General features: G+C 43.7%; 2 protein-coding genes and 1 long non-coding RNA gene across 8 annotated transcripts in view; 1 reads left to right on the forward strand and 2 right to left on the reverse strand.

Annotated features, from left to right (window-relative positions):
- Nucleotides 1-312: 312 nt before the first annotated feature.
- LOC123652923 lies at nucleotides 313-13,577 on the reverse strand. Its single transcript, XR_006742497.1, has 3 exons — nucleotides 13,430-13,577; nucleotides 4,390-4,394; nucleotides 313-323 (listed from the first exon to the last, which is right to left on the reverse strand). It is a non-coding gene; the product is annotated as an uncharacterized LOC123652923 (long non-coding RNA).
- LOC118726547 (E3 ubiquitin-protein ligase NRDP1-like) lies at nucleotides 4,409-5,724 on the reverse strand. Its single transcript, XM_036451484.2, has one exon. The coding sequence runs from the start codon at nucleotides 5,361-5,363 to the stop codon at nucleotides 4,422-4,424; it is 942 nt and encodes a 313-aa protein (XP_036307377.1). The 5' UTR covers nucleotides 5,364-5,724; the 3' UTR covers nucleotides 4,409-4,421.
- Nucleotides 13,578-15,316: 1,739 nt separating the features above from the next.
- DHX40 (DEAH-box helicase 40) overlaps nucleotides 15,317-18,269 on the forward strand; it is a 32,757-nt gene continuing 29,804 nt past the window's right edge. For 5 of the 6 annotated variants that reach the window (XM_045586375.1, XM_036451457.2, XM_036451454.2 and 2 more), the window contains exons 1-3: nucleotides 15,361-15,550; nucleotides 16,356-16,523; nucleotides 17,793-17,938. In XM_045586375.1, the coding sequence (XP_045442331.1) occupies nucleotides 15,439-15,550; nucleotides 16,356-16,523; nucleotides 17,793-17,938 (426 nt within the window). In that variant the 5' untranslated portion in view covers nucleotides 15,361-15,438. Of the gene's footprint in view, nucleotides 15,551-16,355; nucleotides 16,524-17,792; nucleotides 17,939-18,269 lie in introns of all 6 variants that reach the window. The other variant, XM_036451452.2, reaches the window with a different exon arrangement.

Here is an 18,269-nt window from a genome sequence, read left to right on the forward strand (position 1 = left end):
GTTTTTAACAAAAAAAATAACATCTTATAGTACCTTTATTTGCTATTAATTGTTCATAATTTGTTTTGGGTCTTTTCCTTAAAAGTAAACTGCACGCCATTAAACTATGAGCCCCAATAGGACAGGGACCAGGCTTACACTGCGGGGTGCTTATCCCCAGGAACAGCTATTGATAGCTCAGTCCCTGGCAAATAGAGACGCTGCCATGAAATTTGTTAAATTAGCAAGTAATCACTGAACGAGTAAAATTTATTTTTTATTTTTTAAATGTATTTTTATTGATTTCAGAGAGGAAAGGGATAGGGAGAGAGGGATAGAAACATCTATGATGAGAGAAGCATTGATCAACCACCTTCTGCACGTCTCCCACTGGGGATGGAGCCCACAGCCAGGCATGTGCCCTTGACTGGAATCGAACCCGGGACCCGTCAGTCCGCAGGCTGTTGCTTTATCCACTGAGCCAAACCAGCTAGGGTTGAACGAGTAAAATTTAAATGTGTGCACATTTACAGACTAGACACAAAATTAGTGTGAGTCTCCTCTTTGCTGTGTGGGGGGAGGGGAGGGAAGGGAGGTAATTGAGTGTCCGTGCAGCAGAGAAGATACCAACATGTGAAGGCTGCACCCAAAGGGTCTGCGGGGGCAAACCTTGGTAGACAGATTGTCTGCGAGGGCACTAAAAGGATCGAGTGATTTGCCTTGACTCTTGTACCCCATTAGTGCCAAATGACGCGTTATAAGTCATTAGCTCAACCTAAGGCTTCTCTGTGTAACTTCTAGAAGGCATTGCAAATACCCTCTGGGTAATTTTTTGACCCGGTGCTCTCGCATTTAAGGTGTCTTTCATTGTCTTCCAGATGCAACCTTTCTTCCATTTAGAGGGGAAAAAAGAATATTGCTGAATCCTTCCTCGCACTGGTTAGTGCTCAGGACGCCATCGGCCTCCTGCAGGTCTTCCTGCCTGTGCTGGTGCGGGCTCAAGTGCATGAATGTAGTCTAGGAGACCGGAGGAGGCATTTTTAGCATTGTGCCATTCAAGGAAATGCTCGGGGTCCAAACATGGGACAGAAATAGATGGGAACATGGTATCTGCGGTTCAGCTTGGCTTGCTTTCTTCGCTTAGCCAAGAACTGATTTCATCTTTATATTTTGCGATAGTCTTTACAGTGACTTAAAAATGTAACATACAATCTTTAAAAAAGATGATCTGTTATGCCCAGTGACCCAAGATGGATATTTAAAAGGCTTTAAAACCAAAATATAATGCAATTCACTGTAGTGCTGCTTTCAGTATTATTTGGGGTTTTAAAAAAAGACATACTATTTTTTTCACTGACTATAAAATATATGTCTATTTTGAAAATAGATAAAATGCATGAAACAAAAATCATCATTAATCCCTAAGCCCAAAGCTAATGGCTGTTGATATTTTGGAATGTATTCCTTCTCTCTTTTCCTATCGTCAGGGACAACTTCAATGGCATGGGATGTGTGTAGTCACACAGGACTCATGTTCAGAAGGGCCCTACACTTGGTATGAGGCTCTACTATTGCATTATTGTCTTGGCGTTATTGATAGTTTTTTAACAAGTGGTACTGCGTTTTCATGTTGTACTGGGCCCTACAAATTATGTAGCTGGTTCAGTCATACACACACACACACATATTCACACACTGATTATATATGTATATACATAGGTTACATACATAAACATGTATTATATACAACCGTAACATTTATAACCTGTGCCATTAAAATCCTAAATGTCTTTGTAAAGTTATTTTTAGTACTATATGTATTTCATCATATGGAAACATAGTTATTTAATTATGTTCCTATTTTTGCAACCTAGATTATTTAAATTTATTTATTGTTATAAATGATGAGAAACATCTTTTTGCATTATTTTAAAAAATGTATGTCTAATCATTTCCTGAAAACAACATCCCAGAAGTAAAACTGAAGGAATAAAGGGACATAAACTGTTTTGGACAGTTGAATTTAAATCGCCAAATAGCTTTGCAGAAGGATTGCTATTATCAACAGAGGGTGAAAACTCCCTCTTAATACTCTCAGCAGCAAAAAAATATAACTGAAAAAATATTTGGTAATTGAATAAGTTAAAATATGCCCTGGCTGGGTAGCTCAGTTGGTTAGAGCATCATGGTGATATACCAAGGCTGTGGGTTTGCTCCCTGGTCAGGGCACATATAAGAATTAACCAATAAATGCATAAATAAGTGGAACAACAAATCAATGTTTCTCTCTTGCTCCCTTCCTCCCTCCCTCTCTCTCTCTCTCTCTCTCTCTCTCTCTCTCTCTCTCTCTCTCTCTCAAATCAATCAATCAATAAAAAGTTAAAGTATTATTCAATTACCTTCACTTCCATTTCTTTGCTACTAAAAGAAAGTTTTTTTTTTTTTTTAATATATTTTATTGATTTTGTACAGAGAGGAAGGGAGAGAGATAGAGAGTTAGAAACATCGATGAGAGAGAGTCATCGATCAGTTGCCTCTTGCACACCCTCTACTGGGGATATGCCCGCAACCAAGGTACATGCCCTTGACCGGAATCGAACCCGGGTCCCTTCAGTCCCCAAGCCGACGCTCTATTCATTGAGCTAAACCGGTCCCGGCTAAAAGAAAGTTTTTTAATTTAAATTTTTTTTTATTGATTTCAGAAAGGAAGGGAGAGGGAGAGAGAGAAACATCAACGATAAGAGAGAATCATTGATTGACTGCCTCCTGTACGTCCCCTACTGGGGATCAAGCCAGCCCACAACCTGGGCATGTGCCCTGACCAAGAATCAAACAGTGGCCTTTTTGTTCATAGGCCAACGTTCATCCATGGAGCCACATCTGCAGGGCAGAAGTTTTAAAATATATATTTATTATTCAGGGAAAACAATATTTCCTTTTTCTCATGACAGGGAAGAGGTGGCAGCAAGTGCCTACAAAAGGGTGTATCGAGGTTTGACAAGCACAGCAGGTCGTCGGTGGGTCCAGGTGTCCTTCACACTCGCTTCTTCGGTTAGGAGGCACGGGGTGGGGTGAGGGCTTCCCTGCCTGCGATGGAATCCCGATTCCAAAGCAAAGATGGGACATGGGGGAGAGGTGCGTGCATGTCTTCGGTGGAAAGGAGCACAAGGCGTGGAATTCGAGGCAGAGGCAGACCCTGGAAAAAAACCAAACTCAGATCCCCGGAGAGCGAGGGTTGGCTGCTCAGAGCAGGAGGCAGGAGGGAAGGTGTGGGAGGGCACTGAGGGCAAAGAAGATGTGAGGTGCCCACTAAGCCCAGGCAGACCGCCTCCCAAAACAAGGGCTCGCTCTTAAGACACGGGTAGGTGACCAAGTGAGGAAGGAGGAGGGGGAGTGAAGATGAGAAGAAGGTCAGAGCAGAGGAGAAGCCTTCACCCGAAGGGGAGTGATGCTGAATTAAGGATTTGGAGAGCTGAGGGGAAGGTTTATTATTGGCGCAGTCAGCACCGGGAGCAGCACCTGTAACAACCTGCACAACCTGCAGAGCCGCTCCTGGGAAGCAGGAGCCTGAGCTGAGCTCCCTGGCTCCTCAGAGGACGAGGACAGGCAGGGAAGGGCCTTGATAAGGCAGTCAGGGCCGTGGCGAGTGGAAGAAAAGTGGTAACCAGGCCAAGTATAGCAACGTCTCCAAATTCCTGAGCTCATTGTCCTGGAGCTGGAACATATGACTGCTCCCTGCACCCTTCAAGTGGTATCCCTCCACTGCACTCCCAGTCCTTTTTCTTTTTTTAATATGTTTTTTATTGCCCAGCTGGCATGACTCAGTGGTTGAGCATCAACCTATGAACCAGGAGATCACGGTTCAATTCCCGGTAAAGGCATATGCCTGGGTTTTTATTGATTTCAGAGAGGAAGGGAGAGCGAGAGAGAGATGGAAACATCCAAACATCAATGATGAGAGAGAATCATTGATGGATCAGCTGCCTCCTGCACGCCCTCTTCTGAGGATCTAGCCCCCACACCAGGCATGTGCCCTGATTGGGAATCTACCTATGACCTCGTGGTTATAAGGTGCTGCTTGGCACGGAGGCCCCGTCTTCCCCAAGGACCTCGATGGTGGCCAGTTATTGGCTCGTTGTGTCTAGGGTTTCGATTCCACCCTTACTATTCCTTTAGGATGTCGGCTCCCCCACGCTGCCCTCTCAAGGTGTAGGGTCCACAGGCGTGCCTGCGCGGGGCCCCTGGTTTTGGAGAAGGGGAAGGTGCAACATTCCTCCCTCAGAGACGGTGACTATGCTTGTGCTTCCTGAAAATGTCTGCAACCAGAGACCCTGAGCAGGAAAACAGATATCGAGATGGGGACTTTCTCAACAGACCTCGTAGGGGAAGGAATTAGGCCAAAGGAGGGACTCTGGCTTTCCCACCTGACAGCCCGCCGAGACCTACATCTCCTCCACGCCCTGCGAAAAGATCATGATGAGGCCCGGCTCCCGCACCATGCCCTCGCCCATGTGCCGGTTCTCGCAGGCCATCACCACCACGGCCTGCCGGCCGGGGATGCGCTTGGCCACGTAGTTCTTGTAGCACCGCCGGTTGGTCTGCCTGGTCTCCAGCGTGGCCAGGCCCTGCGGCCAGCTCCGCTCGTGGGCGTTCTGGATCAGCTCGCCCACCAGGGGGGCGGGGCAGCCGCTGTCCAGCAGGGAGCGCTCGATGGCGGCCTGCAGGCCCGCGTCCGGGGTGGAGATCATCCCGCCCCAGCGGGTCACCCTGGCCGGCTGCAGGGAGCTCACCCACCGCAGGACCTCCTCGCCGGCCTCGCCCCGGGGCTCCCCCGGGCCCCCCTGCAGGTCGGGGGCCAGGTGCGCCTTCAGCTGCTGGATGGCTCGCTTCTGCTCGGCCAGCTGGAGCGCGTGGTCGGCCGAGGCCCTCTCCAGCTCGGCCAGGCGCGCCTGCTGCTGCTGCACCAGGGCGCGCAGGTGCGGGAGGCAGTGGCGGGCCGGCAGCTCCTCCCGGGGCCCCGCCAGGCCGTCGCCCTGCTGGCCCTGCCGCCGCCGCGGGTTGTGCTCACAGTCGCTGAGGTGAGACGTGAGGCCGTCCAGCCGGACCACGGCGCTGCAGCCGAAGGCGGCGTGGTCGCAGGCGATCCGCAGCTTGGACAGCATGTTCTGCATGATCCGCGGCACCGGGCCCAGGTGGGCCACCGTCACGGCGCTGCGGTCCACGGGGCACGTCTGCTGCTGCGAGAACCACTGCGCGATGCAGGCGCCGCAGAAGGCGTGCTCGCAGCGCGGGGCCTGCACCGGCTCCTCCAGGACGCCGCCGCAGATCGGGCAGAGCAGGTCCTCGTCCACGTCCCCCTGGAAGCGGGTGACATCGTACCCCATGTCTCATCGCTGACACGCAGGCCCTTCCCAGTGTTGCGGGGGGGACGGGGGGAGGCAGGTTCCCTGGTCACAAGGCTCCAGCCTCCCCCGAATGCCTCCACTCAGTGCTACTCAGGCGACGCTTCCAGGAACCGATCTTGTTGGCGATTCTCCACGGGAAGTCTTCCTTCCCGGCCTGCAGCGCCATCGCCAAGGGGATGCGTGTGATGTCACAATCAGGAGGCCTCCCCTGGAGGCGGTCTGGGCCCTCGGTACCCCAGCCCCGCGGGAGCAGAGGCCTTAGCTCTGATGCTCATCGCAGATATCTATCAATACTTGTTTTTTCATTACTCCTTCTCATTTCACTTGGAATTGCCCTAGAATGCAAACTTCTCAACGAGATTTGTGTGTGTCTAAGTGTTAGTCCTCACGCCAGGATATTTTTTTTCAATTGATTTTTTTTTTTTTTTTTTTTTTTGAGAGAGAGAGGAAGGGAGAGAGAGAGAGAGAAACATTGGTATGAGAGATACACATCAATTGGTTCCCTCCTGCATGGGCCCATCAACAGGGGCTGAGGATGTGCCCTTGCCTGGGAATCAAACCCTCAACCCTAGGCACACTCGTAGGTTGTGAGATTAGCTTTGAACTCAGAATACATAAGTGTTACGAAGCGAGTCCCCAAGAGATGGACCACCGGAGCCAATTTGATTAAGCATGCTAGAATTTATTACAGATTTGAATCTGGACTCAAACCATGGCTGATGCAGCAGCCGGTAAACACCCAGGTGAGAGCCCCGATGGAGGGGCAGTCCCTCCAGAGCGCTCACAGAAAAACACAAACACACACCTACCGCGGCCAGTCTGGCTCTCCGGAATGGGGGTCCCTCATGGTCCTGGCTGGGGATTCCAGTCATGATCCCCAAGGACCACCAGGGAGCCAAGTCCGATGCAATAAACAAAAGAGCCATCTCCATGCTAGCATGGGCTGTCCCACTCACGCCGGCAGCATGGCGGAAGAGAGCAAATTTCGCCCAGTCCAGGGGTTTTACTCAGGTCGTTGATGTCACTGCCTCGGCTAACCCTGATTGGCCCCTCAGGACTAAATTCTAAAGACTGGGGACAGCCTGCAGGGTTGGTTCCCAGTCACACCCTGCTTTGACATTGGAATGTGGCCCTATCTTGCCCATAATACAAAAGCAGAACTAAAGGTTATCTACAGTTTCTACCCCTGAAGCTACTGAGTCAGTGGGAGTCAATCTCCTGCAACTACCCTATTGTTCAAGCAAGTAATCGAAGGTCGAAGTCAGATAGCAAGGTTAAAATTCAAACAGCAGTTTTTACCCACATATGAGTGCTACCATATTTCAATAAGTAGAGCTAGGGGAGGAGAAAAGTGTTTTTCTTTAGCTACCGCAAAATCATCTAGCCTGACCCTCTCCACACTCCTCTTGGTGGCTGGTTGTATCTTTTAAGTTAATCAGCTCAGTGCAAGTTGAAGCTACTTCCTCCTCCTTCGATGGTCTCTAACCGTGTTCCAGCCCCATGCTTTGCTTTGTATCATTGCTATTTACTGATGCACCCCATGCAGTATGGTATACACTTGGACAGCAAAGTCTATATAGTTCAGCATTACATTCCCCCAAATATCTAGCACAGTGCCTGCCACTGAGTAAGCACATGTAATTGTTCGCTTAACTAAATGTCTTATTTTGTATTGCCATCGGTACTTTTTGGACCAACTTATCTGACCCTTTGAAATTCCTAAATCACAAATGTATATTTATTTTAGCCTCGTTGAAATTATATTCATGCATGCACTGATTTTTTTTTTAAGTAATCTGGTTTTGGACAAGTTTGCCTAATCTTTCTGAGCCTCAGTGTATAGCATGTAGGAATCAAAATTCTTATAGACAGTACTTAATGGTGCGGGAATTTTAAAAAGAACATACCTCAACTATTATAGGACCAAACATATGGTAGTATTTAATAAATTGATGGTCATCCATCAAGAAATTAGGAATTTTCAAGGTTAATTGAAAACCATGTTATTTGATTATGTAAAAAAAAAAAATGTGCTAGTCATTTGTTAGCAGCATTTGTTCTTAGTTATTTTCAGTAAGGAAACCATGATATTATAAGATCCTTTCTTTAATCAGCTTTCTTGAGGTGATCCTATATAATAAGAGGTCAGGGACCATAAGTGTAACAACCGGAACAACTGAGCTGCACTGACTACCTCTTGGTCCCTCCTCTCCCCCAACCCCCACCCACGCCACAGGTGAACAGGGAACCACAGGGAAGCAGGTGGGTGGTGGCAGGGCAGGACTGAATTTCAATACGATTATGCCGTTCAAGAGGAATAGGAAGAAGATATATTGCAAGTGCTTCCCTAACTTTTAGAACACAGAACAAAATCGTGTACCTTTGAGAATGCAACTGATTATGATTTCGTTTAAAAGGCGCAATTTTATGATTGCTTGATGTTCCAGGTAATTATTACAGAATAAACGTTAACATTTAGTAACATACCTATAGGAAACAGTGCAAAAATCGTAAGTGCCCAGCTTGATCTTTCTAGGTTATTTAACGTGGACCTAAACCAGCTCTTTTGACCAATACAGTAAAAAAAGGCAACATCCTAAATAAAGCTTTTTGGTTTAGATTGAATAATTACACTCTTGAAAGAAAGAAAGATAAGAGAATAATGTTCTGCAAAGGCTCCCACAGAATTGTGGGGGTAAGTTGTGAGAAAATGGATGGGACATTAAAATTCATGAGGAAATGTGAATAACAAAGAGATTATTATGCAGGATCAGGTTTTGCTGGTTCCCCCCTCTCCTCCCCACCCCCATCATTACAGGAAGACAAAGTCATTATCCTGATCTGCCATGGGTTTTCCTTTTGTTATTAGGTACTAGGACCGGCTTATGAAATGCTTCGTGTTTCCCAGGGGAATGGTCACAGTGGTGAGGAACGGTGGTCGGGGTGCACGTGGCTACCTGTGGTCCTAATTTCTTTAGATCAGAGAAAAGGAACAAATTAAAAAGCAAGACGTAACAGCCAGGGGTGCATTTTCTTGTGACTACAAGAACTGAGTCTATCCTTCCCCTAACTGCCCATGCTTCATGTTTTACATCTGCCAATTCCGAAATAAACAAAAGTGATAGTTGCATTTGGAGCCTCCCTGGTCAATACAATGGGGACTACAGTTAATTTCAAAAGAAGTAAAACATATGACTTTAGAAAGGCATTAACACCAGCAGAAAAAGCAACCTGAAAATAATAATCTTATAAAAATTCGCAAAGTGGGGTCAAACATGTACCACCCTATATGATTCCAATATACAAAGAAAATACTGGATTGATTTTCTCTTGATTTGTTTAAACTATTTCAAGTTTTTTTAATTTCAGTGGATATGTTTTTATTTTAAAATGTTTAATTTTATTATTTAAGAAAATCTGCTTTCATAATGCTTTCTTGTTTCATTGTGGTTTCTATTATCTTTTTAATTTAAGTTGCACTAATGGTCCCTTTTAAATTTCCTTGTTATTTTTAGTTCTTGGGGTCCAGTTTTCCTGTTTGTTGGGGTTCCTGATCTTTCTCATGATGACTTATTTCCTCATTTTGTTGTTGTGAGCTCATCTTCAATAGGGGATGTCTATTCTATGGAAACTAGGAGCCCAGTGCACAAATTTGTGCCCTTTGAAAAGAACTATGGTGGACACAGGGGCAGGTGGCGGCCCATGCTCTGCACCCCTGCCTGGCCGGCCTCTCCAGCTGCAGCCCCAGGTCCCCTGTCTGCCTGCATCTCCGCTCCCACCACTTCTGCTCCCCCATGCTGGTGGTGCTGGCCCCACTTTGCACCCATTGGGGCCTGCACCAACAGCAGGTGTGAGAGGCAGCTGCTGCCCTGATTGCACCTCAGGAACAGAGGGAGGTGGAGAAGCCCGCAGGGGAGATTGGGGCCAGCAGCCACCACTCACACCCACTGACAGCGCCAAGCAATCAGGGCCAGCGCTGGTTGCTAGCAGCAGATTTGAGCAGCAGCTCCGGCACCGGCAGCAGGTCCGTGTACCCGGTGGGATCACAGTGCATAGAAGCAAAGAATTTTCAGTAACTACCAGAGGCTCACCCTGATGACAGTGACTGGTGCCTTGTCATGGTCTGGCGGGCTTACTAACCTGCTCCACCATCCCACCACAGTCGATGCCCACCATCTTCTGCGCTCTGCCCCCTGCTGCCAACATCCACCATGTTCCACATGTGCTCCCTGATGGTTCGGTTGTTCTGCTGTTTGGTCTATTTGCATATTAAGGTTATATATAGCTTTCTTGCACCCTGACAGTGTCCTCACAAGAGACTGCCTCCACAGAACATCTTTGTGGCCTTGGATTAGGCAAAAGCACAATCCAAAGGAAAAACACTGATGATTTGGACTTCATCAAAATTAAGGATTTCTTCTCTTTGAAAGACAAGATTAAGAAAATTAAAAGACAAGCTATAGACGAGGCAAAAATATTAGCAAAGCATGTATCTGATAAAGGACTTTAATCCAGAATGTATAAGGAACTCTCAAAACTCAATAATACTAGTAAGAAAATAAAAACCCTTCTCTCCCACGCACAAGTTGTCAAAAGATTTGAAAGGATACTTCACCAAAGATATGTGGACGGCAAATAAATTCCTAAAATGATGTTTAATGCCAGTGTCACAGGTGTATGCAAATTAAAATCGTAATTACATACCACCACTTCCTAATGAAAAGGGTTAGACAAACAGACAACACTGAGTTTTAGCAAGGATGTGGAGCCACTGAAGTTCTCCTACATGGCTGGTCAAAGTGCAACATGGTCCAGTCTCTTTGGAAAAACAGTTTGGCAGTTTCTTATAAATATACATTTATCAGCCAAAACCGGTTTGGTTCAGTGGTAGAGCGTCGGTCTGCGGACTGAAAGGTCCCGAGTTCGATTCCGGTCAAGGGCATGTACCTTGGTTGCGGGCACATCCCCGGTAGGGGGTGTGCAAAAGGCAGCTGGTCGATGTTTCTCTCTCATCGATGTTTCTAGCTCTCTATCTCTTTCCCTTCCTCTCTGTAAAATATCAATAAAATATATTTTTTAAAAATATATATATACATTTATCAGTCAAGCCAGCAATTCTATTTCTGGAGAAATGAAAAATGTATAAGGTAATCACCTAAAACCCTGTGTGTGAATATTTATAGTGACTTTATGCATAATCACCAAAAACTCGAAACAATATAAATGTCTTTCAGCTAAGGAATTGATAAATTGTGGTACATTCATATAATGGGATATTATTCAGTAATAAAAAGGGTTAAATAATTGATATTACAACTATATTAAAATATAGATGAATCTCAAAGAAACCATGCTGAATGAAGAAAACCAGACCAAAAAGGAGTATATATTATATTATTCCACTCATAAGACATTTCAGAAGAGGTCAAACTGTACAGACAGAAAACAGCTCAGTGGTCGTCAGAGCCTGGAAGTGAAGGAAGGGCTTCCCCACAAGGCAGCATAAGGGACTTTGTGAGAGTGATAAAACTTTTATATCTTTATAATAGTAGTGATTATAAAGCACATACACTTGTCAAAATTCATAAAATTCGCTGAAACTAGTTTGGCCTGCAGACTAAAAGGTCCCAGGTTCGATTCCCATCAAGGGCATGTACCTTGGTTGCGGGAACATACCCAGTGGGGGTGTGTGCAGGAGGCAGCTGATCGATGATTCTCTCTCATCGATGTTTCTAGCTCTCTATCCCTCTCTCTTCCTCTCTGTAAGAAATCAATAAAATATATATATTTTTAAAAATTCATAAAACTCACAACTATCTACTAAAATTACTATTTGGAAGTTACTCCTCAGTAAACCTAAACACCCCTCACTAAACTTATAAACAATGCTTATCACAGATTTTAATAATAAAAATATAAGCTCCTTTTTCTCTAAAGAAAACATTGTATCATAACAGAAATCAATAAGGACAATAAAATAATTATTAAAATAAAAATATTTTAATATAAAATCTACGTGCCTTAAAATAAGTAGTACTAAATATGCACATTATTTAAGTGAGTGTGATAGTAATTTTTAATCTTTTCCACTTTCTGATTTTATGAGATAAATGTCAATGAAAGTGTGTGTGTGTGTGTGTGTGTGTGTGTTTTCCCCCAGAGAAGCAATACTTTCCTTTTTCTTTCAGATAATGTTGGTGCTGAAGTTTCTCAAATAAACCCAGCTTGCCACCTTCAGGCAAGTGAGAGATTTACAGAGTCCATTACTAGAGATAGAACATTAATTTTGCAGATTTCCCCATAATCCATACTTAACAGTATCTTCATCTCATGCTTTTGTGAGATTTCCTGACATTTTTCTTGGAATTTTCCCAACTTTCAAAACCCAGTTCAAATGCCACTAACTCCAAAAAGATTTCTCTGATCCCTCTAGTTTTTCCTCCTCTAAATATTTTATATCTTCTTGAATATATGTAATGCCATGGAAGGTAGGGATCATTTCTTACATTTTTATGTCCCTGTATGGCTATTAAAAGGGGTACATATAAAAGTTGTTCATTCTAATACTGAAAGAATACATGAATGAATAAATGAATCATTAAATGAATGAATGAATGAATGAATGAATGGAAAGTTAGAGTAATTGTTGAACCTTCATTTGAAAGAGGCCTTATTTTACTAATAGAATGATGGGAATCCCACACATTTATTCAAGATCATATGCATATCTGTAAAGCATGAATTTTCATTAACAATGGTAGAATTGTCTCAATCTTTACTAAACTCTCTCAAATTATGTCATTGATGAATGGAATGACTGCTTGGTGACTTACTGGTCCTGTGATACTAACTGAAATCTTTATATCGGGACTCCTGAAATACAATATTTAAAAAAAGGAAAAGAAACAGATTACTTCGACTCAAGATCATTTTGAAAGACTGATTATAAAGCAGTAGCAGCAGAGTGGAATTCATATTTCTCACACTTCTTTAAATATAATTTTTCAGGTTTTTTTACTACCCAAAGAAAATAGGAAATAGATTCAATGATGGTTGTTGGGAACACTGACCTTTCTTCACATATTAAACCCACATATTTTCTATTTTCACTCTATATTTGTTTCTTGTTTGCCTTTGTAATTTGTAAGCTCACTGGGCAGGAAATAATTGTTGATCTTTCAGTTTGAAATAGCCTGAAGCACATGGTTATTAATGGTAACATGTCTTAATTGCCCTTGCTTTTAAAATCAATGTTAAATAACATTTACGGTTTTTATGTTTACTTTTCTTCATTCTTGGTTTACAGGTTTTATTCTGGATACTCTTATTAGGTGGTTCTCAAACAAGAATAGTTATTCTGTAATAGTTTATTAACAAACATTGGAATAAAATACTACGTTAGGCATCAAGATTTAGATAACTCCATTATATTAAAGTGGTTATTAGTGTGGTTTGAATCCTGGTCCTGTTACCTTTTTGTTTTGTTGTCTTGGACATGTATGTGAGCCTTGATTTTCGCATGTGGAAATTAGGAATAACAACAACCTACCTTTCTGGTTCTTTGTAAGGAATAAATGAAAAATATACATTCAATGTTTGACTACTAAGTGCTCAATAAATGGTAACTATCATTGGTCTGATATGACTCTGCTCATTTTCTTAAAAAAGTAACTTTACTATGTCACTGATATAGCTGCCCTGTATGGAAATACTTTGCCCTGAACTTACCAATACCTAGCTTGTACTACAAATGTATTTTTGCTTTTTTTTTTTTTTTTTTTTTTTTTTTTTTTTTTTTTTTTTTTTTTTTTTTTTTTTTCTGAATTGTAATACTTTGAATTTCTAACATACTCCAGAAGGTTGGGAGATTCCCTGAACAGATGAGAGAAATATGGGATGTTCTCTTATTACCAGATTTATTCCTGGCACATAAGTTTTGAATATATATATAGTTGTGAGAAAGCTGTACTTCATTTGGTATCATTCAAAATTTGATGAACTTGCATTTTAGGAGATGTTAATTAGTCCCTTTAAAAAATGCTCACCTGCCGAGATCGGTTTGCCTCAATGGGTAGAGTGTCGGCTTGGGGACTCAAGGGTCCCGGGTTCGATTCCGGTCAAGGGCATGTACCTTGGTTGCGGGCATATCCCCAGTAGGGGGTGTGCAAGAGGCAGCTGATCGGTGACTCTCTCTCATTGATGTTTCTAACTCTATCTCTCTCCCTTCCTCTCTGTACAAAATCAATAAAATATATATATTTTTAAAAAGAATAAGATTTAAAAATGGAAAACAAAGGACGCTACCTGACAATTTGTTTTATTGATTTCGAAGAGGGAAAGAAACGATGAGAAAAATCGAGGTAAGCTTTCATTCACAGATGCCCCTGAGGGGAGATCAAACCCACACTTAGGTTTGTGCCGATTGGGAATCAAACCCACAAACTTCTGATTGCCAGGTTACTATGCCCAACCAGCTAATCCATCGGAGGTCATAGTACCCTTAATTAAACTTCTTATACATACATCTTAAAATACTTAAAAACTTGGACACAAAACCATAGCATTATGTACTTCGTTTAACAAGAACTTAACAGTTAACAGCTTCGCATATCATAGCACTCGATATTTCTACCCTCATGAAAATCCACTTCCACCTCTATCCCCCATTCATATCCACACCCCCACACCCCCAATCCTCACACTGTTGTCCATGTTCATGAGTTCTCGCTTTCTTTTTTGTTCAATCCCTACATGCCCCCACTACCCCGAGGCTTTTTTATTAAAATTTTTTCAATTACAAATGACATTCAATAGTATATTGTTTTGGGTGCATTTTCCCTTTTGGGCGTATGCCCACGTCTTTCCTGTCATCTTCAGTGTGTACCTAAGCACTAACCACTGAAAAACACCACCCAGGACAGCTTTTGAAACCTGGTCAGAGAGGGGAATAGTGGCCTATAGTTAATGGTGAAGTCACAACTTTTGAGTTGTGTTGGTTAATCCTTTAAAATATATATATTGATTTTAGAGAGGACGGGAGATAGGGAGAAAGATAAACATCAATGATGAGAGGGAATCCTTGATTGGCTGCCTCCTGCATGCTTCGCACTGGATCCAGCCCACAACCCGGGTACATTCCCTGACTGGTTATGGGCACCATGACCTCCTGGTTCATAGGTCGAGGCTCAATCTCTGAGCCACCCAGCTGGTCAATTCTAACAGCAGAAACAGTTGACAAGCCCAAGAAACAATCTTCTTGTGTTGATTTTGTGATATTGACACTATTTACAAAATTGGAAAGTTCTGTAACAGAAAAGATCTCCCCCAAGTACCTTTGCTGAAAAGTAGTCCTATCTCTGTCTAACTCTTCAGATCTTGTGGTTCCCAAGGAATCCACACCGAATTGAGAATGAGCTTAATTCCTCTGGATACCATTCATTCACCCATCCAGCATATCCAACAAATACGGTCTACTCACTTTGAATGGCTTTGCTGGGCTCTGTGTGTACTATGGTTTTCTGAAATCCCTCGTGTCTACTTGGAGGAAAGGGAAGAAAAGAAACGTATGAATACACTCAAATGCATTTTATGAAGGAAATGAACAGCGTAGGGGACCTAAGTTTTGGACACAACGAAACTAGAAGCTCTGCTTATTTGGGGACGAGCTAGGCGCGAATGGATGGCGGAGCGCCAAAAGCTAGGAAGGCCCCGGCAAAGGGCCGCATCGCGGCAGGGGCGTGAGGGCAGAGGGCGCCGTGGCCGCCGGGCCTGGGAAGAGGGTGTCGCCGGCTCCTCTGCGCACACGAGGACAGGAGGAGGCCCAGCAGCCCTTGGGGATGGATGGCTTCGCGCCCCAGGAGCAGCGCACTCCGGCAGGCGGCGGGGACCACGCGGCGCGGGGGAGGAGCTTCCCCGCCTCTCGCGAGACGTCATCGAGGTGCTCCCAGCCGTACGCGCGGAAGTAAACACCGCTACGTCATCAGCCTGCGCCTCCGCCTTCCCCTCCGGTCTCCCTCCTCGGTGGACGCGCTCCGCTCCGCTCGGGGCCAGGTCTATGTCCCGGCTTCCCACCGTCGCGGGCAGGGCGCCAAGGCGGCAAGAGGAGGGAGAGCGGCCCAGAGACCCCCAGGAAGAGCGGCCTTCGGCTGTCTCCGGCGCGGACAGAGGTGCGGTTCCCGGGACGCTGCCCTGGCCAGCGAGTGTTACGGCTGGGGGCTTGTGGGGGGCATAAAAGTCTGCCTGGGGCCGGCAGGGAGGAGTGGGCGGGAGGCCGCAGCCTGCTGCTCGCCCTCCAAGCCGGAAGCGAACTTTGCGTCCAATGGGTGCACTTTGGTCTGGAGGGGGGCGGTCCCAGACCCAAGTTGAGGGGAAACCCTCTGGGGGCCAAAAAAGTGAACCCCGAAGCCCAGGCACATAAAGCCTTTGTTCTCTACCCACCTAAACCCCCCCCCCCCCCCTCCGCTTTCGTCGGGTCGCCAGCCTGCCTTTGGGTACTGTATAGAGAGGGAGCCGGTTTCTAGGAGCCAGTTTCCATGGTTACCCACCACTTGGCCTTCTGGGATATGTCACTCTGAGCAGGGACCTAACTTGAACTGTGAATCAGGAGCAGACACAGGTGGCTCTTAATTCAGCTGACAGTTTTCTGCTGGGTTCCAGTTTTTGAGCTATTGTTTAATAAAGTTGGGTTTTGTACAGGTATACTTGCGTATACGTTGCCTGGTACTAGGCTAACTTTGAGTCACGCATTAGTAAATGCTCAACTTGTTAGATTTAGCTAAAAAGTTGTTCTGGGCTTGTAAACCTTCACTTACAAATTAGACTTACGTGATTTAATTGATAAGTCATTGGTTAATGTTTTCCAACCCGCAAATTTTATTGTTTTTTTTCTCTCTCTTCAGTTCTGGAAAATTGAGTCAAAGATATCTTTACGGGCCTTTTAATCGCACAGTTGTTTTTTTTCTCTCATTACAGAAGACAAAGGATGCACATCACAGGAGGGAGGAACTACTCCAACTTTTCCTATTCAAACACAAAGAAAAAAGCTTATTCAAGCTGTGAGGGACAATTCCTTCCTTATTGTTACTGGAAATACAGGAAGTGGTAAAACAACCCAACTTCCAAAATATCTATATGAAGCAGGTAATGATATTCTGGGATAATTTGGGGAGTTTTAAAAAAATACCCTCTTGTCCAGGCAGATTTGGTTCAGTGGATAGAGCATTGGCTTGCAAACAAGGGTCCTGGGCTTGATTTCAGTCAAGGGCGTATGCCCAGGTTGTGGGCTCTATCCCCAGTGGGTGGCATGCAGGAAGCAGCCGATCAGTGATTCTTTCTCATCATCGATGCTTCTATCTTTTCTCCTCCCTTCCTCTCTGAAATCAATGAAAATATATTTTTAAAAATCCTCTACACCACAAATGCCCACTATTGGTTTTACAGACCCAATTCTTCTCTTGTTCTGTCCCTACATCTTCCCTGCTTCTCTATGGTTTTATTTTAGATTCAGAGATTAGTTGAGATGGCAAATTTTCCATTTTTAATTACTATAATAATCCTAAGTAAAATTATAGGTATATACTGATTCTCTGCTATAGAACAAGGTAGTCTTACAGTAGACTATTAACCATTGGGTATTGAAATCATTTTCGGGGAGAGGGATATATTAATACCTGTTGCTGACATTAGTATTTCTTAGTATTTCTTGGTTCTTTCTCCAGAGCATTATCAGGTATTTACTTCCTGACTGTGCTAACACCAGCTAACAAATTACCCTTAAAGTGCCTTTCACTTTATTATGCTAAAACTTTCTAGCATAAGGTTAATAAAGAATAAAATTATATTGGATATTATTCATATAAACAAATAAAAACTTCTTAGTTTATATATTAACTTACTCTTATGCATCAAACCTAAGATGCCTTTGATTAAGACATACCACTATTTTTTTACTAATAACTATTAATGGAGGAAAACTCATCAATTGTCAGATGCATTTCCTTTTCAAAAGTATTTTTTAAAAATATATATTTTATTGATTTTTTTTTAGAGAGGAAGGGAGAGGGGGAGAGAGAGAGAAACATCAATGATGAGAGAGAATCACTGATTGGTTGCCTTTTGCACACCTCCTACTGGGGATCAAGCCCTCAACCCAGGCATGTGCCCTTGGCGGGAATCAAATCTGGGACCCCTCGGTCCGCAGACTGAGGCTCTACCCACTGAGCCAATCTGGAGAGGGCGTACTCTTATTTTTAATAAATTTCTGTGACACAAATGTAATACTATAGCATGTTATTACTTTGCAGAGTTTTAAAAATACTTGAATAGTTTATATTGATTGACCAGAAACAATTTAGCTCTAATAAGAAGCAACTGTTGACATTATTGCGTTTTTTACTCTGGTTTTGATAGGGTTTTCACAACATGGAATGATCGGTGTGACTCAACCACGAAAAGTAGCTGCCATATCAGTTGCTCAGAGGGTTGCTGAAGAAATGAAATGCACTTTGGGATCCAAAGTAGGATACCAAGTTCGTTTTGATGACTGCAGCTCTAAGGTACAAAAGTTTTGTTGGTATTTGTTTAAGTACTGTACATTTATGGACAGAGTGAAGAAAATTATGAAAAATTTTAACTTTGAAATTCTACTTATATTTTTAGTGAAACAAAGTCTCAGATTAGAATTAATTTTTGTTGCCCATTGTTAATGCTTTGGAATGTCTGTTTAATCCATTTTCTCCGTTCTCAGTTGGTTTCTAAGTGACAGTTATGTTTCTTCTTTCTCAGTATATTTTTATTGATTTCAGAGAGGAAGGGAGAGAGAGATAGAAACATCAGTGATGAGAGAGAATCATTGATCAGCTGCTTTCTGCACGTTTCCCTATTGGG

This window comes from Pipistrellus kuhlii, unplaced genomic scaffold, assembly GCF_014108245.1.
Source record: "Pipistrellus kuhlii isolate mPipKuh1 unplaced genomic scaffold, mPipKuh1.p scaffold_m20_p_22, whole genome shotgun sequence".
In the NCBI taxonomy this organism is placed as follows: domain Eukaryota; kingdom Metazoa; phylum Chordata; class Mammalia; order Chiroptera; family Vespertilionidae; genus Pipistrellus; species Pipistrellus kuhlii.